Source organism: Sparus aurata, chromosome 7 (genome assembly GCF_900880675.1).
Source record: "Sparus aurata chromosome 7, fSpaAur1.1, whole genome shotgun sequence".
NCBI lineage: Eukaryota > Metazoa > Chordata > Actinopteri > Spariformes > Sparidae > Sparus > Sparus aurata.
Genome location: NC_044193.1, coordinates 26,425,810 through 26,450,344, shown reverse-complemented (window position 1 = coordinate 26,450,344; position 24,535 = coordinate 26,425,810). Strand labels below are relative to the sequence as shown.

The following is a 24,535-nucleotide window of genomic DNA, read 5'->3' as shown; positions in this document are numbered from 1 at the left end:
CCGTTTTTTCCTCACTCACGCTTTTGGAAGCCAGCTTATATCCTCCTCTCTTACTTCTGCCCGACAACCGCACTTCACATCCTCTCCTATCTTTTTAACTCTCGCACCTCTCTCATTCATCAGGCCGTCCTGACTTGTTCTCTTCTCCCCCCTCACTCCACCCATTTACTCTCTCGCTCTCTCTCGTTTTCCCGCGATCCGTCCCTTCCTCCGAGGCCGGCAGCCTTGGCCAGTTTCTAAATTGACGCGATGACAAAATTAACTCGAATGTGAGTCTGCAGGCTATGGTCCAATTCTCATCAACACCGTTCATTTTGCACCATGTTGCCAACACAAATTTGATCACAGCGATGCCTCTTTCAGAGTGAAAGGGGTTATCTTCGCTTCTTCTCTGGCTTTCAATAACAACAAAACATAAAAGCACCTCTTGTACGAACAGCCGTTATAATGTAATGTGATGCTTTATTGATCCGCAGTTTAAATTCAAGGAAAACGGCTCTTAAAACTTCTCTGAAAGGTGGCTTCCCTAACCACTGAACCGCCCCCGCGTGAGTATCAAATCCTTTACCATTCGAGCGTAAAAGTTAACTCTGACAATTAATTTGATTCTGGTGTGAAACTTTCAGCAGTCGGAGGCGGTACGACCAGCGAGGGGCACACTTGACTAGGCCCTGATGGTGTCTGCTCTTAACTATATTCCCTCTGAGTTGCTTGTTAGTTGGCATCTGCTGAAGGGAGAGAAAAGAGAAGGAACGGATGTGGGAGAGGAGATAGGCCAAAGGCCGTTCACTGAGCATTTGGTGGACGTTTTCATGTTTTTCTGTGCCGTGTCAACATTTAATCTCTCGTTTCTGTGTTGGACACAGACTTGATGGTGTTGGTGTTTACAAAAATGACTTCCAGCACTCCTGCAAGGGGCATGAGTTACACTGTCAAATTAGGCTGTCAAGCTTACTTAGGATTTTCGGGTAAGTCATGACCACAGTGAATCCCAGAAGAGAAGGCAAAGTAGAGCTATTTTAACAAGGTGTTCGAAAGTTCGCACAACAATTTACATATTTTCTACTTAAAGCTGAATAAACTTCTTAGAATGTCCAGGAATCCCTGTGTGACCATTAAGAACGCCGCTTTGGTCGCCATCTTACCCCAGAATCCTTTGCTGCACTTGCAGTGGAACATCTCTGCCTCCTTGACCTGGCACGCGGCACCGTTTTTGCAGGGATTTGGCTGGCAGGGGTTGTTGCCACATTCGCCCACGCCACTGCCGTACAGACTGTCACCACCGCTCTCCTGCAGGTTGAGCACGCGGTTGTTCACGTCCAGCATGCGGATGCAGCCGACCAGACCCGTGGCCACAGCTGTCCTTTCCCTCACACTGAAGTAAAAAAAGGAAAAGGGGGGGGGAATGTGATGTTTAAAAGAGCCTGCAGTTACAATTATTACACTACCAACCCTCAGTTAATAACACAGAGCTGAGAGTAAGGAGCAAGCTCTACCCTGTATACTGTATGATGTCATCTGAGTCTTATTCAGTTTCTGTCCAGTATCAAAATCAGTTTAATTATGGAGCCATGAAAAGTTTTACTGACAATATACTGACATGACTCTAGACAATGGTAGGACAGTAAAGTCCTACAATATAAGGCCATAGTTTATACAATAATAACAACAACACTTTTTTTGAATAATTTGTTTAAATTATTCAAATGTTGTTCTTTTATTACAATCAAAGCTAAGACAGCTTGTGAAACTTAAATTTCAGCGATATCTTACACATTGTTCCCTTAAGAATGAAATGTAAAAAGTCAGCTGCCTCTTAAACTCTGAAAAAGGTGATGATATCGCTACTTTCAATGTCAAAGGGCCGCTTTAAAAGATTTTTAGTTGAAAACCTTCCAAAAAAACTTTAAAACTAAAAGAGAAAAAAGAGATAAGAGAGAATTTAAATAGTTTTACTGATATCGACACATGTTAGCATGCTAACCAGCTAGCCCCGGGCCCATCCCGGTCCAAAGCTCATGTGCTAGCAGCGTAAACACGAGCAGGACTTGGTCCCTCGGCTCCATATTCGAACTACTAGCTGCACGGCTAACTAGCTAACTAGCTAACAGCAGCTACTGTTAGCAGTTATTCTGGTGATATGCTGCCCCAATTTTTTTGAGAATGAATTTGACAGGTGCGCAATTCTTACATATTGCGCCTTTAAATTGACTGTGTCTCATTACAAATGAGAGATCAACGTGTTAAAAAAGATGTCTGGTTGGCTTTTGCTTTGCTGTTTGTTTGCAAAGCCCTTTAGCCAACTAATAAAGGAGATCCAGAGAGTCCGGATTATCAGCTAAGCAACCCGCACCCTCAGTGGGCCTTGGACGGTTCATATTTAATGGGTGAGTTGTTGTAACTTAATTAACAGGATATGTATTCAGGAACATGCACTTCTAAAGCACAATATCAACTGGGAAGATAAGAGCCTTACGGTGGGTTCTGTCTTTCTCAAAATTTACATGGTACACATCATTAAATAAATCTCTGCTTTGCTGGAGTACTACAAGGCAGCTTATTTTCCCCCTACAGCCTTAATGGAAGTTGGATGTACTGAGGATAAAAATATCAGAATTGGTCTCCAAAATAAGTGGAAACTGGATTCAAGAGCTGAAATAGAAATGCAGCCTGAAAGGTTTAATTTGAAGGATTTTGATGGACTTCCTGAAAGCCCTCATCACACTGTGTAGCTGTACAATAGGTAAGAGGTCTTACTCCGCCTTCATATCCTCGGTCACTCCCCCAATGAAGAGGTGAGTGTCCAGGTTGAGGCCGTCTGTGCCGCGGGGACTCTCGCCCTCGATGTGCGGCTCGTTGTCCACGCTGAGCATGGCGTTGCGCCGGTTGCGAGTCACCACCAGCTGATGCCAGCGGCCCCGGTTGATCTGTACTTTGCTGACCAGCGTGCCCGTCCCCGATCCCGTGTTGAACCTGAGAAGAGAAGATACAAACGCGTCACACTCCGTCATTCTACCTCACACCTGTGTCAAACCTCATAATACTTGCCCTGAGGAGGTTATTTCCCACTTTTTCTTTGTTCTTTATCGCGCAGCGCCTAATGACTAGAGGAAATGTGCTCACATTGCTCAACAAGACAGAGAAGGATGACGGAGAGATGATACCGACTCCTCATTTGGGATCCAAACTACAGTATGTGACTAGAATGAGGCAGTTACTCACTTAAATAATGTTTTTCACACCCTCTTTTTAATTAAACATTTGATCTAATGAGGTTTTGTTGAGAGAAAAGGCCATATCATCGCAGAAAAGAGCCGCTGTGTACGTGCACCCACACATGTGGTAGCATTAGCACAACCTGAGAGCAATTATCTGCCACAAATAATTAGTTCGTCTCCCCACGTCTTGGATTTGCCGAGCTGTGGGTGGTAATCTCGCCGCTGTATTTCTGGAACTGAGGCAGAGCTGCGTTTGAAAAGCCAAGTGACTAATGATCTCCTTTAGTTTGCTATTGATTTCGCTCTGAATAGAGAAATCTGACCTGGCCAGGTTGGGCCGAGCTGAGAGTGCTTCGAGGGGTCAGGGTGAAACACAAGAATCCAGCAGAAAGCGAAAGCGGACGGTGCTTGAAATAAAAGGTCCAAAACAGACGCGGCGCAGAATCTCTAATTAGTCGCTTCACGTCTCTTGTGAAGATGCTGCCTAGCTCCCGAATGATTTTTTCTTTTTTTTTTTTATGCATGCGATTCCACTGTGAGGGAAGAGAGGAATATTTTGTGTTTCTGCAGGTTTCTGGCAGGAGAATGGTCCAATTTTAAGCAGGCTGGATGAAGCTCTCGGTTACTGTCAGACATCCAAATACCAAAAGTGCTGCTGGCCTTAAAAAAAAAAACCCACATCGTTCAAATCCTGCATCCTAAAGGGGCACTACACCATTTTTAGTGGCCAAAAGGAGTGACACTGAGCCTGGCTTTGAGCCCACAAAACTTAAAGAGAGAGCGGAGGCAGACAGGCTCTAACAAAAGACACTACTGAGGTGCCTTATTAGGGGAGCTGATCCAATGTTTTTGAAGTTGGGCCTACTTCAGGGACTAAAAGTCAAGTTCGTATGGCTTGAGCTTGATTTTGACAATTCTGTATCTCATTTTATGTCATATTAATTGTATTCCATGTACATATAACACACATTAGATGCAAAATCAAAAATCAACAATATTATCTTATCCTACAGGGTCTCTATGTCAGAATTTGCATCAATTTACATGTATTAATCACTTTTATATGGCCATATGCGTGCGGACATGAAAAAGGAGATGTTCCCCTCTCTCTAGGTTGTCTATACAAGCCTGTTGACGTTTTTTAAGATTGTTAAAGTTACTTAATGCTGCTGGACTGTGGGTTTCTTTTGTGAGTGACTCAGGTCAGAATATCAGCGGCAGAATGTGACGTCACAGATATCGCTGAGTGCTTCGACTCAGTGCCTCGGTCCACTCTGCGAACATAACCTAACCTAACATAACCGACCCCCAGCACAACACAAAAGGTCCTCAGAGCCCCTTTAAAGTCCTTGTTATTTGACATCACAATGTTCATAAATAGCGCTTTATAGAAACGTTTCCCGATACTTAACCGAGAAATTGTGTAAAGGTGCACTATGCAGTTTTGGGAAAGACATTTTTATCAGAGGAGAAAGATCTTAATTGACTTTTTTGGATTTCTTTTTTTTTTTTTTTATGCCCAAACAAACTAAATAGACAAACTCTCTTTGTTTTCATGACTGGATAAACTGAATAAACAGTGTTTCAATCAGAGTTCTGTGGTCCTTATTCTCAGCTTGTTTATTCAGTTATGGAAAAATACACATTTGTAGAACTACCTCATTAACATAGTAAATATCAAATAATTTGATGGGAATGAAACATTGATTGACTGTATTTCTTGTAGGAACCTAATGCAATCTGAGACGTTGTGATTTTCGGGGGAATACACTGTAAATACATCAAAATAAACAAATAAGGTAACTTTGTATAGATGCTAAACTCTCAAGACGGTTGATGAATGTCCTGTTACGTCACCTGACACTCACATAAATCACCATGTTCACATTTAAATCTGCATATATCAACAAAACAAGATGATTCTTAGCATAATTACATTTCTGTTGTCTACACGACACGTTCAGCGTGATGCATCTGTGAGCCATATCTACGTATCACTGCTCCGTCTGGAAACACACGCGTCACATCTCCATAATCTTTAACCATTTAATATATGTGTTTCTTAAGAGCTACATACGAAATGCCAAATTTGGGCCGACCGCACACATTTCTGTCCATATGTTCCCACCATCTGCAAACGTGATCATGTGAGCAGCTTATTTGCGAGTTCGAAACACATTGCCGAGAGCGTGCCTCCGTAGCCGTAACCTGCAAATCTGTCATGAGGCTTCTGGGTCTTTATCTATTTCCTGGCAAGTGGTGTTTGCAACATGTTTACTCGCTGTAATTATTTGCCTCATTATCTTCAGTGCTTCTCTATTTGTTTCATTCTTATCTACATCCTCCCTCCGCCGCCGCCGCCGCAATGACCCTGCCTCCCCGCGGGGGTCATTTAAGTTGCATCAGATTTAATCACACAAAAGCGGCAGAGTGAACAGCTGAGGAACGCGCCCGACACTCCCCGCCGACTCTCACCTGAGCTCCACCCTGCCGTTGACCAGAGCCAGAGAGATGAAGTCCTTCTTGCCCTCCTGGCCGTTGTAGAGCAGGATGCCGGTCATCTCGGACGCTCTGAACTCCATGGCGATGCGGACCGTGTGGTAGGCGCTCATGGTTTGGAACGCCAAGTATGACTGGCCTCCAAATGACGGGATGAAGTACTTGATGACTGTGGAGGAATGAAGACAACAAGCCAATCCTGTCATTACTACATGACTCGCTTTATCGCGGCGTAATAGGCGCTTAATGTGCATAATTAAGTGTGCGTGGTGAGGAGGTGGCGTGCCACTGGCTCGCGGTGACAGAGAATCAGCCTTTCTGTCAGTTTATTTTCAGAATGACGTTTTCTGAGTTTGTCGAAAGGAGACGGTGGAGAAAGAGGAGGAGCTGAGCTTTTCACCCACCCGAGTCACACACATCCTCGCGCTCCTGCACATACACACACACGCGAGCACAGGAAACCTTTTGTTTTTCAGCCACTCGACAATTATGATTATTATCATCCATTTTCTCCCCCAGGCTCCTTTTCTCTCCATCCATCTGTCTTTCTGTCCGTCTCTCTGAGGAGAATGGCAGCTGATGAGCTGCCTCTTTTCTAATGACTTGATTGATCTGGGGGAGGCTGGCATGCAGTTTGTGTGTTCGTGTGTGTGTGTGTGCATGTGGGTGTGTGTGTGCACGTGTTTGTGATTTCATTTTGCCACTCTAACTCAAAAAACACACACTGATTCTCACCAGCTAATCCCCATCAAAGCAATTAGTGTCAATTATCTTAAGATGCAGCTGCGAGAGGTTGCTCCTCACCCCCCAAAAATCCCAAAGTAGGGTAAGAGGGAGGGGAAAACGAAAAAAAAAAGAGTTGCGCTTCTCAAGAAGTTCTCCTTGATTTATGAGTTCCTCCGTGGCGCTGATTGGATCTCTCGCCGGCGTCAGCGGTGGCTCACTTCGGAGGCGTTGACCCTGTCTAGAGATAAGTTTGGAGCGCAGCAAGCGAGGAGGGATGTCTGTGTCTGGCTCAATCGCACCTCAACTTCTGGAGTTTTTAAAAAAACACGGAGCATGGAAAAAAAAACAAAAAACGCTCTGTTCCGAGGTCTGATTGCTGTTGTCTTGTTGAGCTTTTAATGACCCAATAAATCCACATCTGTGGGCACATAACATTTACATATTCCGGCTCGCTAACTGAAAATGATTACTCACCCTGCTACTTGAGGTGTCACTTTGCAGCCACTTTGTAAAACTACAATTATACAAAGCATTAAAAAAAAAACTGCTTAACCGGAGAAATATATATTTTTTTTCTTTTTTCTCTTAAGTTTCATAACATAAAACACTCTTATAAATGTTAGATTTTTTTTTATATTATAATGGTGTATTCCTGCTACTTCATAAATATATTGAAGCACTTGAGGATGTGGTTAGCAGCGATTATAGAACAGCTGAGAGGCATGATTGGCACAATGGAGAGTGGACTGCCTCGAACCCTCTCTGCTGTAGAATCACTGCAAACTGACTGCAGCCTTTGGATGCCTTCTTTGAAACTGCTAATTGCAATAGAAGAAAATTACAGGGACAGGGTCTGCTCCCGCTCAGTTTACTCAGATGAGATTTAAAATAAGCTCAGACTCTGAAACTTCTGATTTAAGAGTAATAGATAGCAGAAGAAATAGTCCCTAGTTCATAAACACAGACACTCACCCTTCTCACACACGGAGCCTCCTCGCCCGGCGGGACACTTGCAGCTGAAGTCGTTTCCGTCGTCCTCGCAGGTGCCCCCGTGGAGGCAGGGGTGAGAGCTGCAGGGCTTCTGGACCTTGGGGTGAAGCCTGGCCCTGGCGTGTGCTACGGTGGTGGCTGGAAGTGGCGTGGTCGTGGTGACAGCTGCCGTGGTGGTGGGTGGTTGCGTGGTGACCGGTGCCGAGGTCGTGGTGGTGCGTCTGCCGTTGTAAGGCCTGCGGGTGGTGCCCGGTGGGCGACGGGTGACGTACGGGGAGGTTGTCGGAAGCCTGGTGGTAGTGGTGGTGGTGGTGGTGGGAGCGGCTGTGGTGACTGACGCTGTGGTGACTGACGCTGTGGTGGTGGTGGTGGTGGTGGTGAAGAAGGGGACGGAGGAGAGGCCTGTGAACAGAACAATGGAAAGAGGAGAAATAAAAAGAGACGTTAAAGTGCGTTGAGCTGGCCCTTCCTGAGATTTCCTATTCGGGACCTGTAAACCCTTTGATAAATCACCTCATGAATAACTTAAAACCCCCTTTTCATTTTATTAATCCCCCCACACTCCTGTTAAGTCCACACTGTATTACCATAATTGGTGATGCGAATATTCTCATCCTCCGGCTTCTTCACAGCGATGCCGGTGTCTGTGGAGGCCTTCAGCTGTTTGAGCAGGGCTCCTTCGATGTCCTCCACCGTGTATCTTGTATCTACAATAAACAACAGGTACAAGCACTCAGGGCGAGGCCTCAGAGGAGCACTCCAAAGCAAATGCAGGACACAGGATTCTTTAGCAGTACAATGGATATATCAGAACGTCCTGTGTATGACAGGTGGAGGGTCTCCCGGGGCCACTTGTCCTCCAGCCGCCGCTTGTCCCGCTTCTTTACAGATGAATCGCTCTCATAACGTCTGCCGCAGATGTTTGCTTTACTGGCCATGGAGGGGCGACCGCTTAACGGCATCGGTCCCCCCGCATGAAGGTTATGAAGGACGCTAAACGACGCTCATAAAAAAATTGGAAGCGCCCGGGGTGTGAGGGAGGGAAGGCGGCTGTGGCACGATACAAATGGCTACAAATACAGCTTAAAGGGGCAGTATGTAGTTTTGGAGAGGAAATTCAACCTAGTAATTGTAATATTGACAATATTAATGAGGTAATACAAACTCAAAGTTATGTATTTTTTCCATAGGGGTAGTAAACAAGCTGTTGTCAGAGGAAAATAAGGTCAGCACAGCACTGTTTTAAGCCAGAAAGGTGGCAGGGTCCGCCAAAGTAAAGTAAAACAGTATGAAATTGTGTTGATCTTCTGGGAAACTTTGTTTATTCAGTTTATTCAGTAAGTGAGTTTGTTTACTTACTGAACATTCTTCCCCAAAACAACATAATGCACCTTTAATAATGGGGGAAAAAAGAAAAACATGAGAAACTCAAATCTGGTGTCCGGTGTGTTCCATTTCCTGTTTTAAAATGTATTTTCTCAATATTACAAATTGTTCCTTTAACTGTACAGGAGGTGCCTGATACAGAGCATCCCAATCTCACAGACATGGTCATTTAGGGGGCATTTACCGTCTGTGATGAAAAGCAAATAACCAATCGGATCATCCGGGCCGACGTAAACACCTTCATATGATGCTGCGTTTAGTTTTTTTTAAATGTTGGAGCAAATTGCTGCCTGCGAGAGATTAAGTTGGCATTGAGAAAGAAGATTAAAAACAAAAAGATCCAAATGAGGCCTCACAATATAATGAGCCAAATAAACAATAAGAAGCAAGTACTCAAAGAGGGCATACCTCTGCCAAGGATGCACAATCCTCTCAATTTGTAGCTCTAATAATGGAAATTTTTTGGAAGTTTTTAAACTTCACGTGGCTCTGCACCAGAGCGAGGAGAAGCTCAAGTGAAGCACGACGACTGAAACATGTTTTGATTTTTTGTTGTTGCTGTGTCGCCGGCTAATGTTCAGGCAGAGCACCTTTGGAGTTTGCAGGAGTGGTTATGTGCTGTTATCAGCTTTTAGTTTGAAGAGAACGGCGTGGAATATTATCCATTAATGATACGCAATAAACCATGAGGGCCAAAGCTGAAACGTACCCGTGGGCCACGGGCCAGAAGCAAACATATAGGAAATTGATGAAAACTCTTGATGAGAAAGCTCCCGTGGTAAGTAATGAGATAAATGTCTACTCTTCATCTCATGATTACGACTTATCATGGGAATACTTTTTTACAGCATATTTTTTTCATCTTTTAAAAAAACATTTAACTGGCTGAAATGGGCCTCAACACAAATGCCTATTGTATTTGATCCAAAGTTCCCTTAATAATGAAAAAATAATTACGAAACGAATACTTCAAATTCAAAGAGCATTTTAAGTCTATAAAAGTAAACAATGATAATAAACAATATTATGTGTAAACATATTTTCACTGGCCCACTCTGGGCAGCCCTGCAATAAACCAAAGTGAACGTGTGGGAAGAGTGATAATGAAAATGAACACAGGAGGGAACCAGTTTTGCCTCGTAGGTAAATGGTGATTGTGGCTTATTCTGCATAAAAGTATAATTAGGTCTTCCTCGGCCAACTGCATTCAAATATAGTAAGTCGTTTTTGAAGTGTAAACCACATATATGTTTCCCTCTGTCGGCTGCTGTCTTCAATCGTTATCATTTCCTTTTTTTTCTAAATCTTTTAAGCTCAAGCTCTCTTCAAAGATCTCTCACCTGGTTTGAAGTGGGCCTCCACAAAGGCCAGGATGGAGTTGCTGGGTGCCAGGTTACGGACACGGACACTCATGAAGTCTTTGTGCACCTCCGACTTCCTGAACAACTCATTGAGCTGAGGGGGGAAAAGAGACAGCGAGAGAAAGAGAGAGAGAGGGAACGGACAGAGAGAAGAGATGATAAATGAGGCTGGTAATGAGCTCCGCGCTATCATAACGAGTGAGTCCAATTGCAGAAGACTGCGCTCTATCTCCGAGGAAGAAAGACTGCCTTTCACGTCGGGGGGTGCGGAGAGGAAACCTTCGGGTGCGGGGTGCACAAATTGACATTTAGCTACAGCCGTGGCATTAATTAAAGGGACAAGTTTTCGGGAGGAGCCGAGATAAATGCCGTGCTACCCTGACATGTACTCCTGATTGGTTTTGCTTCTGATGCCCTCGCTGTGTGCGAGATGTAGCGGCAGAAGAGCTCCACGAGGCGCTTTCACTCACATTTTTTTTATAAGCCCCAGTGGTAAGACAGAAGTAAAACACGAGTCCAATATTTCTTCCCTTAAATTGAATCAGTTTAATGCTGGAACTTAAGAAAGTTACACATTCAGTACTCAGCATTTCCCCCCCCTTAATTACATTCTTGTCAGCGTGGCGGCGGATTAATCACACTCACTCACCCGAAAGCTGCGAGAGACAAGAGGGAAATTTCAGCTGCTGGTGAAGATCTAAGGAGCCACATGGCCTGCTAACCCACTTTACTGGAGCATCCTGCGAGTGGCTGCTGCCATTGTTTCCAGTGAGCGCTCTTCATCGTGACCCATCTGCATCTCGCTGATTTCACTACAGCCAATCATTGTCCACCACATTATTTAGATCAAGGAGACTTATTTAGTGATTTTCTAGCGGTGCATATGGTTTACAGTTTTGGGTTGATAAGTTATTTTAGAAGCATTTCTGGTCTATTTGTAGGAAAAACCCTTAACACCCCAACAGCGATTAACAATCTATGCTCTGAGAAAAAAAAAAAAAAGAACAAAAGAACAAATCATGCGCTTGTGGCTGCTGCAGGCCTCTAATAAGCCCGTCCAATTATTTCATTTGGTGGATATAACTGCTAAAGCTAAGCAAGCTAGTTGTACAGGAATGGGGTGGAAAAAGCAGTTAGCGAACTCTGTAGCACAAAGAACACAGCCCCTGAGCTTGTTGTTTAGCAGCAAGCTAACTTAGTAGCACAAAGCACTCAGTAATGTTAGCACAAAGCACATATAGGGCACTATATAACACGAAAAAAAGAGAGACACACATCTCCTATTTTGCCAGCAAGAGCTTCAGGGCAGTCAGTGTCATCATTTTTTGGTTGAAACTACTTCAAAACAGACACTAACGAGATGAGCTCAAATGCAAAAAAAAAAAAAAAAAAAGCAGCTGCGGATCCAGTCAGTGCCACCGATGATTCAGTATGCTCGAGTCGGGATGATGATTAACATTATCTCCGCTCTAATTCGAGGGCTGAGGTGTGACGGCGGAGTCACAAACGAAATCCTCCAGAGCTGACTCCCGGATGGAAGTGTTGGTGGACAAACCGACCTCGAAATAATTCCTCTCCTTCTTTCCCTCTCACACATCCTCATTTATTCTCTGACGGTAACAGATCGCCGCATTGCAAGAGAGACGCGCTGTGGCTTGATTCTTTCTGTGAGTGTGCTGTACATCTAATGCATACTGTTTGTGTGCATGCTGTAAGATTGAAGAGGGGGTGGCTGCTGTCAAGTGGCACACTACGCTTCAGAGACACACACACCAAGGGCGCTAACGAGCACACGCACAAACACATGCGCAAATCGCTGTGAGGTAGTAGATTAGGTCCCAGCGGGGGCTAGTGACACCGCTTCAACAGCTGGTAGATGTGTACTGTGTTTACAGGCACAGGCGCACACACACACACACACACACACACATGCGCGTCCCCATTTCATCAGAGGAGCGTGGCCCTGGCTTCACAACACAGACATTTGTTCAAAGGTCTGAGCTCACCAGAGAAAACGCACAGTGGAGAAATTCAACCAGGGTAGAGCGCCCGGGCCAAACTGTGATTACTGCAGCGGCACTGTGCCTGCCTCAGCCTCGGCTGGCCAACAGCGACTGGCAACCGCGACCGTCCAAACTTATTAGAATCAGAATAAGGACTGGATTTTTTTATCTTTATTTTTTTCAAATATCTGAGAAATCTTAATTAATCTCACATGAGATGCTGCTCGCTGGTGCTGTGAAGTGTTTGGCAAGCGATCGGCAGATTAGTCTTTGCGCAGGCCTGCGGAGAGCTGTTAGTTTTCTTTTATAGTTCTCTTATTAAACTTAAAGTGTTTTTGGAAGCCTCATGTAAGATCTGTGCTAACTGAGCCTTAAAACTCGCATGCCATGCCTCAAATTAACAGCATCAGCCAAGTTCTGTGAGGAGTATAAATTAATTAGCAGCATATGTGAGGAAAATCTGGGTTTGGAAATGGTCAGAATTCTCATTTTAATGTTTTCCTTGGCGAACAATTACGGCTGAACCAACAAGAATAAGAGTGTTTTTTTTTTTTTTCTTTTTGTCCTGATCTATATACCTGGATCAAAAACTGCCATTCAATCACCATATTCATATGTAACAGTTTGCCAATAGTCCCCTTTTATTAAAAATCAAATATCGGCCAGGCTATGTTGTCTGCCTCTGATATGATGTATGTTCCTCCCTGACTGCGGCCCGCGAATATGTTTTTATCATTGTTATTTTTCTATCAGATGTCTGACCGGAGAAATCACTCCAGCCTGGTGTGGCAGAATATTACTCAGCAGCTGCGGGGGGGTGTCAAGTCAGTAAAACCCTGCAATGAAGCCTCTCTGAGCCTGCCTGAAGGAGCTCAGAGGATTTGATTGGTCTGGCTCAAGGTAAAGAGTTTTAGTGTCTAGAGATGCTTTGAATGTTGATTCAGAAGGCTTTCTACTCTCGAGATGAAGGTTATGTGGGAAAACGGAAAAAATAAAACGAGAGCATGTAACTACAGGGATCAACAATAATGAGTGTCTGGTTGCCCAGGGCAAGTTAAATGTCCCTTTGGGCTAGTAAATCAAGCAACCCACTTGTCCAATCAAGCAAGGGGTTAGAAAAAAAGAATTAAACACGTTATTTTCTTTTTTTCAAGAGCTGATGATGGAGGTATGTAAGGAGAGAGCCATGTTGTTTCTTTCTTATCTCTGATGAGAGCTGCACAAGTTCAGCATCGATCAGGCAGGTACAGACATATATGAGCTGAGGGGCGAGTAAACGTTTTAGTTTCACTGGCGACAGGAGTGAAGTTGGGCAGCAGAGAAGGTCAGTGCTTGAGAGCAGGGCCAATAAGATTTAACATGACAATTAACTCTAGTCTTTGTTGGTATTTGATAAATCTCTGATAAATAAAACGATATATAAAAGGGCAAGTGACAATTGACTTTGGCAGATCTGCTTACCCTGAGTCAAGGCCAAGTGAAAAAAAGGATCATAGAAATTAAAAAAAAACAAGAATAAGTCTGAACTATGCTGTCAGTTGCTTTAAAGCAGCGTCAAATCATTTCTGGCCACTTGAGGGGAGCAGAACAAGCCAGAAACAACGTGTGACATCGTGTTCCCTTCTGAAGTTGTTCTGGCAGTCGTGTAAACAAACCGCTGCCTGCTTACAGCAGAGAGAGCGACATTAGCATTCATTCCGAGTTGTGATTCTGACCACCATATTTTACAGCTGGAGGGATGAGACCCAGAACAAAGAGATGATAATTATCTGTGGTTCCGCATCAAACAACACTTCTCGCTTAACATACTTTTAATTCATATCCGTCGTTAATATAGGAAATACTGATGAGTGGAGCTTTGCAGACATCATAGCAGTTGGGTGAAAGGGATCAAAATGGGAGGAAAACATGTTCACTGGTCAGATGTTAAAATGCTAAAATGGGCTAAAATATAGTGTAACAATGACACAATCAATGAAAAGTCATAAAGTCTCTAATTAAAGCGAAACTCTCGCCAAAATGCAACCTAGGCTATGGTAGCTACTGTAAGTTTGTTTACAGTAGCTACCACAAGCTCCTGGTCATAGCTCTGAAGCAGTAGCAGCAAGGCCCCTGAATGTGTTAGATTAAGGAGAGGTGGGTTATATCGCTTATTAGTCCACTTTTCATCCGTGTTATTTCTCCTCTGGACAGTTTCTACACTATCTTTGCAAAATGCAAACAAGTTAATATCAGCAATATATTCATCCAAAACAATATCACAAATGCTATTTAAACTGTACTCCCAGAACCACTTGCTCCTGCAGCACTTACCGCGCTCTCGATGCTGCGAGCCGTCTCTCCAAACAGCTCCGACTTGGGGTCCTCCATCTCGGGGGTGTAGAAAATCTCCTGGCCCTCCACCTGGTCCAAGTGCAGGAAACCGTTGAACCTCATGGTGGCTGAGGGAAAAATGGGAAGAATATGTGACACCGGAACAGCCCAGCTCAGACCTTCCTCTATCACTCAGCACCTGCTGCCTTCACACAGTGCTCGTTTTTTGGGGTGGTGCCAGTTTTGGGTTAGTGATGGATCTTGTGTTCGTGTGTGTTTGACGAAGGGGGAGGTTAGTGAGACTGTTGCTGATTTGCGTGGTGGTTTGTAAAGGGCTGGGTTTCGGGTTTGGCCGTTAAGGGGAGGAGGAGGTGGTGGTGGTGGTGGTGGCGGAGGCTGTGGTGGTGGACGAGGTGGACTGTGAGATATGAGGGGAGGAAGGAGGGAACAAAGAAGAAGGGGAAGGTGGGAAAATGGGCCATTTTTACCAGACCGAGACTCGTCCCAAAAGCTGGCCGAGGCATGGAGGGCTGGGTAAAAAGACAACAAGTTAGACAGACACACCGATACATGAAGGAAAAGAACAACACAAACACACACACACACACACACACACACACACACACACACACACTGGAGAGAACACAGCCCAAAGACACTCTCAAAAGTGCCTCCTTCAGCAAAGAGAAAGCCTCCCTGTCCGACCTTGGAGGTTATGTTGTCCAACATTTATCAACTCGCTATACGGTTTCTTCATACTGCTGCCCGAGAGGAGAGGGCTGGAAAATAAAGCTGAGAGTGGAGGCGATTTGTGTGTGTGTGTGAGGTGAGACACAGAGGAGCATGCGAGGCGCTGATGCCGGGCTTCCACGCCGCTCGTAATCAGCAGAGCAAATTGCCCAAATCAATCATGGCTGCCCCTGCCTGAGCAATGCCAGGGAGAACGGGAAGAGCACTTGTATGATTATCGTGAAAGATAGCCGTAATTGTCTCTTTAATGCCGCCAAACCGGTGACTGACACAGCCTGGTTAAAATTGCATGAAAAGGACGGGAGACAGTGGCGACCCGCCCCGCTCAGGTTCCCGCTGTCTCTTCCCTCCCCCCCCCCCCGTTTTTACAGTGCTTTCACGGGCAGCACACATCGATTCAGATGTGACGGCGGCCATAAAATAGAGCCAAATGGGCGAGGTTTGGCCGATAAGATGGAGGGGGAAGAAAGAAAGAGAGAGAGGGGGACGGCGAGAGAGATCAGGCTTTTAATCTGCAAAGAAGACAAACATCAGAGAGGGTGATTTTCCAGTCCACTGCCGTGACGGACGTCAGGAGAGAAAGCAAGAGGGCGATAAAAGCAGGGACAGAGCTATTGGACGATCAGATTCTCGTGAACTGTAAAATGTAATGGATTTGTTGGACCACTAGCATATGGAAGAGTTTACAGTAGCTGGAGGAGAGCATGTCATTAACTCTCACATGAGCAAATGCTCGTTTTTAATCTTTGATGCCATGTGAGGGGCAGGGTCTTGTTTAAATGTAGCATATGGAGGGCCTGCAGTGATTGTTTCAGGCTAACACATTAGGAATGTTGTACTGAAGCCGGACGACAATACTTTGGCCGATAAACTCTAACCCCAACCCCAACCCCAACCGCAACCACTAACCCAACCACCCATAACCCCAATCCTAACCCCAACCCATAGCCTAACCCCTAACTCTACCCCTAAACCCAACCCCTCACACCAACCCCAACTCCTAACTCTAATCCTTGTCTTCTCTCATGGTTAAATATTACCACAGGCAATGCAGTTTCAGAAATTCCTAACCAAGGCCTGACATCCTCTGTGAAGCTTTACTTCAGAGTACAAAAACAGCTTTGTAGGTCTCCTTGAGGGTGTGGACACGTGGACTAAACTCAACCCTGAGCCACTTCGCCATTTGATGTCTCACCAAAATGTTCAAATTGGAACAGCGAACAATTAGTCCTTTTCATTGGAGAAGCACGCGTCAATAAATTGGACGGCACAACGAGACGGCGGCGATGGATGCTCGAGCGCCGGGGGACGTGTCATTTTACTTCTAATGAGCGGAGGACTGGCTGAGCCCTCCTCAGGAGGAAAAAAGATCTGGCGAAATCGATCAGCCTATCGCGCTGCCTGCTTTTATTGGTAACACTTGAGCTGAATGAAGTATTGATCGCCGGTGTGCCGTCATTGTCGGCTGAGATAAATATTTACAGGCTTTAGTGGATTTGTTACAGCTGTTATCTCACAGCTAAAAACCTGTCAAGGGTGCTTATACAACAAATGCTTCTATAGATGGTCTGGATTTGGGGGCGAAGGTCGTCAAATCGTTTGGATTCTGTGAAAGACATAAAAGTCAGAAGGCTGTGGAAGGCCTCAAATCTTCAGATCATGTTGTGGATCGTTTGGCAGTGAACTCTGCTGGTTTATTGGAAGGCTTTGGGACCTTCAACAAGCCCCGAAATGCAACTCCGCGAACTAATTTGTGGCCTCAGCTCTTTCAAGTCGTGACCTCTGGCTCCCAGGAGAACCGGAGAGAATCCCTTCTTTCACAATCAGTCAGACTCACACCGCTGGGACAAATAGGGAGAAGATTTCAACAGAGGGATGGAGGGAGAGAAAGATAGAGAAGCAAAGGGGAGAAAGAAGCCCTTTATCTTTATGAACCCTGTCTGGCAGAAGGCACTGATTGGTACAACGGCGCTGGTCGGCCTCTGGTAGTCTCTCGACTCTCTTCCCGCGCAACTCCAGAGAGAAATGAACTGATGCAAGACTGGACTGAGATTGACTGAGTTGAGGGCGAGAAAAGAGTGAGCTATAGCTCTGGAGGGAGATACCGAACAGTAGCAGGGACTGATAAAGGGAGAAATGGAGGTGAATAGAGGGAGAGGTGGGAGATTAAAAGAAACAGAAAGAAGGTGAAGGAGGACAGAAAAAGGAAAGAATAGAGACAGGATGGTTATTTACAAAGCAAGGCGCCTGGGTCAGAAAAAATATGATGCTGCAACCGCCTTTCGTCCGGAATTCTGGAGAAAAGTCCGAAATATCAGACTCAACGCGGATCGGCCGGGGAACGGATAATATCAGAGTCAGACAGTCAAGGTTTGTAAAATTCATAAACACGGATTACCCAGGTCAGACTTCACCTTTCACTGTCTCTGTATCTTTTATTTTGTACATTTCCTGCCACCTGCCAATATGATCATTTACATACGAGGGCTGTGATTCACGCACCGCTGCAGAAAGAAAAAAAAAAAAAAAAAAACACCTGTTCATCTGGTTGTCGAAGGCAGATGGCACGATATCACTATTCCCACAGTAAACATTAAATATGAAAAATGTTGCAGTGATTCTCAGTGTATCAACAAATTGAGGTGATAAACGGAGGAAAAGAAAATAGAAGGATATGAGTTGGTTGACAAAGAGACAAGCGCTCTTGTGCAGAGAGATGCATGCCAGATGGCAAATATTAGAAGTATTACGGTAATCTTTGTTAGATACGCGGTTTTTGCAGCCATCAACAATCTACAGCTTTCACAAGCTCTGAAAACACTGCGCAACAAGGGGCAGTGGAGACCTACCATGCAGCAGAGATCATAGCTCACTCCCTCTGAGGCTATGTCAAACAAAAGGCACCAAGTATTGTTGAGCTCCAGAGACATTTATAGGCATTTTTCTTTTCAGCTTTGGAGAGAGACAGGCATGCTGCTTCGCTCTGATTCCAGCCTTTATGCTAAGCTAAGCCAATTGTGACGTCCATTAGAACTGGAAAGTCAGAGTTTTTATGTTCCCAATCTATGATTTCACCTGAAATTCTGCCTGAAGTCCAATTTCATGTTGGGTACAGTCGGGTACACCTCACCACCCCCAACCTCAAAATCCAAAATGGCAGCTCCGTACATCAACAGTGGTGAAAGCTGAATAACATACTGTTTATTTTCGCTCCTGTCTTAACTGTGTCTCATTAAATCGGTTTAACCGACAGTGCTGTCCAACTTCTATACGTTGCCATGTTGCTTTGGGGTTTGTATGAGCAAAATATCGTGTAATGCTTTGTTATCAACTGAAAGTGCTAGCAACAGCTAACAATGGCTAGCTCTGCTGGATCTGGTGTTCCGACTGGTCAAGAAGGTCATTCCCAGCTAAGAGGGTAAATGAAACGCAACACAATCATCTCCCATGTCCATACATCACACTCAAGCACGAGAGTAGTATTGATCGTGTCATGTAGATTCAGAAAGAGAAAGAATGGTCTGTCTCACAAAATGTATACATTTACCAAAATCACAATGAGTTTAAATTGTAAGCGCTGTACTAGAATCTTTCACAGTTGCTCCACTTGTTCAAATCAAATGAAAACCTTTAATAAGGATTGATCTGCAAGAGATAACATTCATCATATGGTACCAGCTGACAGGAGACAAACACACAAAGGAGGAAACACAGGTAAGATCATAATCAGGTGATTATAAGGAAGAGAAGGTGCATGTTGAAGGGGCATTTTGACTTACAGGGGCAGTTGGCGCCCTCTGGAGTGCTGGCTGGTGTCTTGCCGTCGGGGCAGCAGCCAAACTCCTTGTTGTCGCAGGAGGACCTGTCCTCAGCCGTGGGTAGGGTGGTGCTTGCCACCGTGGGACCTGCAGGTGACACACAGGGGTTCATAATAATGCATGAAGCGCCGGAAAGATGTGATAGATTCAAGCCATCTTATCTCAGAGAGCCAGAGTGGAGCTATTCTAAAGACTCCTCAGGCCTCGGTTGACAGGTTTAATGTTCGTAAGATCAAAACGTTTTGTTTTGTCCCAACGCGCTCTTGCTTCTGCAGATGGTTGTGTGTGTTTGGTCTGCTGACCTGTGATTGGACACTAATAGAGGCATCTGTCAGGAGTGATTATATGGTATTTTCATGGGAATTGATTTTACACCTGGAAGTCATTTTGGCTGGAGAACACATAATGGGCACTGTTGCCAGTCATGTCACACACCGAGCACTTAAAATGATGACGGGATGTGATAACTGCTCACTGCTGATTGGCTGGCAGCTACCTTCAAGGCTTTCCGGAGCGGGGGGAGAAAAAAGAATGGAAAAAAAAACAAAAAAAACACACAGCGTTTGTGTTACAGTCACCGTATATCTGGCTATCTTGGGACATAAAAGACATAAAAATGGCCGGGCTTTCTCCCTCTGAAGGATGAGAGTGTAAGAGCAGCGGAGCTCCGTTTCCTCTAATGATGGTGTTGGAAGGGGGAGGCGTCTTGGTCGAAGCGGCGCAGTTTATGGGCGCACAGAGATTAGAAATAATCGCGGAGGCAAACAGCTCGTGGCTAAACAAGTCGTAAAGACGTCAGAGGCGAGGGACGTCCTGCTCAAGGACTCGCGGTCAAAGGAGGCGAGAGGAGGGGGGGGGAGGAAGGGGGGAGAGAGCTGTAGGGTTTATAGGGCATCTGTTGGCGTGTGGTCTGCAGATTTACAGATGCTGAAGAGGAGAGCGCTGGTGGGGGGTAGAGGGGGCAGCGCACAACAGCAAGGGGACGCTGCATGGCTCCGGTGGGAGCAATGAGAGCTGTCAAATAAATGCACACACATGCGCGCGCACAAACACACACGCACTGCCACCACATGGCTGCACATTTCAAGAGCGGGGATACAAAAACACACACAAAAGCACACCTCTGACCCGCTAACATTTATACACTCAGACAGTGATATGTGCACTTGGAATTGGACAAACTCTGTGACGTGAGGAGAGGGAGATAAGAGTAACAAACACACACACACACACCCACACACACACACGCAAAGGAAAGATAAGACTTCAACATATAAAACCCACAACCACACCTCACGTACGCACACATGCACACACACAGATTAGTGCAGATTTGAATGTTGAAATCTGCACCTCTCACACTCCTAATCTGCTCGCACTTTCACACTCACGGATTGATGCGCGCTCGAGTTCTTCACCCAGCACACACAGTGTAAAAAGAAAAAAAAAAAAAGACATGCCCGGGTGCACATTTCACTGACACACACGTACACCCACGCATATAAACACACACACACGGCCACAAGACGCCGGGTCTCCTTGGCTGACAGGCTACAGGCTCCTCGCGCCGCCGAGCACTCTGGTCAGCCTCTGACAAGAGAATAAATCTAAGACTCGGGGAGAAGGACCGAGAGGAGCACTAGGAGGAGGAGGAGCAGGAGGAGGAAGAGCTGAGGAAGAGCACATTGGGGCCATGCTGTTCCATCAATCCTATCCTGTTACTGCAAGCTGTCAGACAGGGAGGGATGGATGGATGGGTGGCAAACAAAAATAAAAAACGGTCTGATTGAAAAGTCTCAGTCATCCCTTGTTGTCCAAGCAGAGGCCCAGAAACGGCAGCCTGCTCTAACAGTCAGGAGGGCATGTCGGGAAAGATTTGAGGCTAGTCATGTGACAAGGTAGCTCCACACACACACACGCACACGCACACACACACACACACACACACACAGACACACACACACACACACACACACTCAAACCTCAACCTCTCAGTCACATCAGCCTGTCACGTCAGGCTCCAGAGATCCCCAGATGCGGGCCAACAGTTTCATCCGGCCTGCCGAGAGTGTATTTTACAGAGCCTGGGTTTGTTTTGCTAGCTGTTGAGAGGCGAGCGCGCCGGTGGAATGGTAGAAAAGAGCATGGGTGATGTAGCAACAGTGAACCGTGCAAATACATTCCTTTCTGTCTGAAATTGAGATATACATCTTGCGCGAAATGACACGAACAGCATCTGTTTACAAAGAGTTCTCCTCCGTGCCTGCCTGCCTTCCACATTTGTCTCCTAGGGGACAATTTGCATATAAATACATAAGCTGATGTTCATGTTACTTTCAATTAACAGATGATGGCATGAGTGTGATATGAAGAGACTTAATCCACCCTTTCTTGAAATAAAAAAAAAAAAAAACACCTCTTAAAGCATTATGGGTAATGAAGTGAAAGAGCAGGGATTTACCGACAGGCTCCTCTGCCCCACTGGCCTCTGGTGGGATGCCGCTACCCACTTCCTCTTCCAGCTCCTCCTCTTCTTCCGTCTGGTAGTCTCCGCTGGGATCCCCGCTGCCCGAGCCCTCAAACGAGTTCAAAGCAGCGGAGGGGTCTCGCAGCGGCGGAGGGATCTTGCTGCTCCGAGGGGAGGAGGTGGTGGCGGCGGCAGCGGCGGCGGCAGTGGACTGCGGCTGAGGCTGGATGTGGATGGAGTGGCGGTGGTTTGCTTGCTTTTGGGTGGGGGTGGAATAGGGGGTGGTGGCCGGCGGCCGCTCATCGGTCTCTACCTCGGCCGTCCTCGGAGGCGGGAGGGCCTCCACCCTGTTATGGCTGAAGGTGGCGGTGGTGGTGATGGTGGCGGCGGCGGTTGGGCTGGGGGTGGTGGCGAGGGGGTTGGGGGTGGGTCTGTCTGCCGGCTCAGTGATGGTTTCTGGTGGAGGGAAGGGGAAGGAAGCAAGGAATGGATGAATGACTGAGCAAAGATGAAAATGCTTGATTCTGCTGCACCTAACTCCATTACAACCTCGAAAATGACACCAGAGGAAATAAAAACATCATTAGCCAATAAAGCAAAACAGAACCACTTAATGATCGTTACAACCGACTGTTGACGATAACTTTTTTACCTCTGAATGATTATGTCCTTTTTAATCTTCTAACCCTTCTCCCTGATGCTTAACAATGTCATTATGAAATCACATTAAAAAAGAACACACACACAGACACACACACACACACACACACACACAGGCTCCCATTTGTAAAAGCAACCTCTGATTAAACACCCTGCAATGGATGAGATGTCAGCCATCCTTATTTGACAAACCTTAAGTAATGAAAGTGCATCCATATGCAGAGTGAATATGGAATATGCCAGCAGATGACATACTGCATTCACAGTTATATGCACTGCAGTGTGTTTCGCCTGCAAATGAGTTATGCCGCCCAGACACGGTTAAACTACCCCAGTTGGTGTCAACGCACAGTGCAAAGTGTGTATGTGTGTTTGCTTCGCATATGGCATGTGTTTGTGTGCACAGTATGCGTGTTGGTGTGTTGCTGTGCCAGTGCCTATGAATTATATATCCATATTCAAATGCTGCCCTCGAGTAGCAAAGCTTTAATCACCAACAGCCAGTGCCTCCGGTGATGAATGATTGATAGAAATGGGGCAAAAAAAGCCGGCTTTAACTCCGGCTTCAAAGACGGCGGGCGGCTGCTCGCGGAGAGCATGAGCATCCGTCAAACGCCACCACAAACACGCCGCTGTCGACACACAAGCACGCACGCACGCACGCACAGAGAGAGAAATCACTCCAAATGAGGGAGAGATAGAGAGAGAGAGAGAGAGAGAGAGAGAAGAGGCTCTCCCTGCAGAGAGACCGTCATTACCAATGCAAAAAGCTCTGGTGCAAAAGGACAAACTGTCTGCGATAAAAAAGCGATAAATAGGACAAAAACTCCTGAGGGGGAGCAGCGAGTTGGCAGGGAGATGCTACGTAAGTGAGCACTTCAGATTTAGCCAAGGCAAGCAGGCGTGACAATACTGTCGCTCTCCCTTTACTTCTTTACGCCCCGTGAGTATAGATGTGTGCTAGCGTGTGGGTGAAATGAACAGATTAAAAAAAGAAGGAAAAAAAAAAAAAAAACCTATACCGCCTCATTAGGATTCGCCTAACATTATGTGTAGGACTTAATTACACTGCTATAATCGGCTATTTGATCGGCAATTATTCACCGAGGTGTGAAATGTGATACCTACTGAGACGGCAGAGAGCCTGGGAGACACACGGTGTCAGCTTAAAGCTTTGCCTGATATTTGTATAGAGAGAGAGAGAGATTTGGAGTGGAGTGCACGGAGCGCTGATGCTATCGCCAAGAATGGTGGCACGCATCGCCTTTCCTCTTGGCTACACCTGTCAGTCAGGTGCCAAGCTCGGCGTCGGGAGGCTCGATCCCCGGGAAGTGCCTAATGTGTGTTTGGGTGTGTGCATATCTCGAGCTGTGAGCTGCGTGACGTGGGATAAGGGAGGATAGGAGAGGGAGGAGAGGGAGGAGAGGGGGACTGGCAGCACGGTCTGTTCAGCTGATGCCTCTCTTAATCAACTTTAACAGTCCATTTGGCTTTTTTCTTTTTCTTGTTTTGCTTTTTTCCCCCTTCAGTGGAGCACTGGACAGCTATTTCGAAAGATGGAGAAGGAAAAAAAAAAAAAAAAAAAATCATTGTCATCCCTGCCTGTCTCAGCCGTGTAGTTACTGTTGAAAGGTGGTTATTAAGATTGTTTGTGGTGTCAGCTGCGCTCAGCAAGGAGGAGGAGGAGGAGGAGGAGGAGGAGGAGGGATATGGGTGCAGGACACCGGAGGGGCAAGATGAGAGAGCCGGAGAGAACCGGGAAGAAAATGATAGAGAGGAAGGCCTGAAGAAGATGGCTTTAAATCAGAAAGAGAAGCTGGTTAACGCGGCTCGCAGTGGGAGAATATGTAAAGGCAAACAGAGGGAGCAGAATGAGGGATTGAATAATGAGAGAAAATCGGAGGACACGGTGAAGGCAGCAGAACCCTCACACGCAGGCTGAGGGCTGCTGATGCCATATGCTGGCGTTCGTTGCCAATTTGCTGCAAACCTACAGGTGATAACACCATATGGGGGAGGCGGGTCGTTGCCAACTTGGTGGCCATTTTCCCCCGGCGCTTGAATTTGCTCATCGGTCCAAATGCCCTCCCTCTGCTGCTCGGTACAGTAGCTCTTGCATTTTTTAACTGGGCCGCTCAGATATCGCCTCATCTTTTGCTGAGACGCCGCAAAGGAGAACGCCAGAGAAACTCCTCCCTGTGCTCCGTGGCTGCGCTGTTCTTTCGGCTCAGAGACTTCAGAGAGGAGCTGGGTAACATCGCAGTAAGCTGCGAGCTCTCTGTCAAAAGCAGCAAAGACTTTTAAGGCGCTTCTTCTGCAGGACTGGGAATTTTTCTTAGCCTGC

General features: G+C 45.9%; 1 protein-coding gene across 10 annotated transcripts in view; it reads right to left on the bottom strand.

Moving 5' to 3' along the window:
- Positions 1 to 24,535, bottom strand: part of agrn (agrin) — a 279,643-nt gene that overhangs the window by 25,774 nt on the left and 229,334 nt on the right. For 9 of the 10 annotated variants that reach the window (XM_030421898.1, XM_030421897.1, XM_030421900.1 and 6 more), the window contains 9 exons: positions 21,526 to 21,987; positions 19,026 to 19,151; positions 14,497 to 14,624; positions 10,160 to 10,274; positions 8,021 to 8,140; positions 7,416 to 7,835; positions 5,694 to 5,886; positions 2,758 to 2,973; positions 1,146 to 1,375 (listed from right to left, as the gene is read on the bottom strand). In XM_030421898.1, coding sequence (XP_030277758.1) covers positions 1,146 to 1,375; positions 2,758 to 2,973; positions 5,694 to 5,886; positions 7,416 to 7,835; positions 8,021 to 8,140; positions 10,160 to 10,274; positions 14,497 to 14,624; positions 19,026 to 19,151; positions 21,526 to 21,987 — 2,010 coding nt within the window. The remainder of the gene's footprint in view (positions 1 to 1,145; positions 1,376 to 2,757; positions 2,974 to 5,693; positions 5,887 to 7,415; positions 7,836 to 8,020; positions 8,141 to 10,159; positions 10,275 to 14,496; positions 14,625 to 19,025; positions 19,152 to 21,525; positions 21,988 to 24,535) is intronic. The other variant, XM_030421905.1, reaches the window with a different exon arrangement.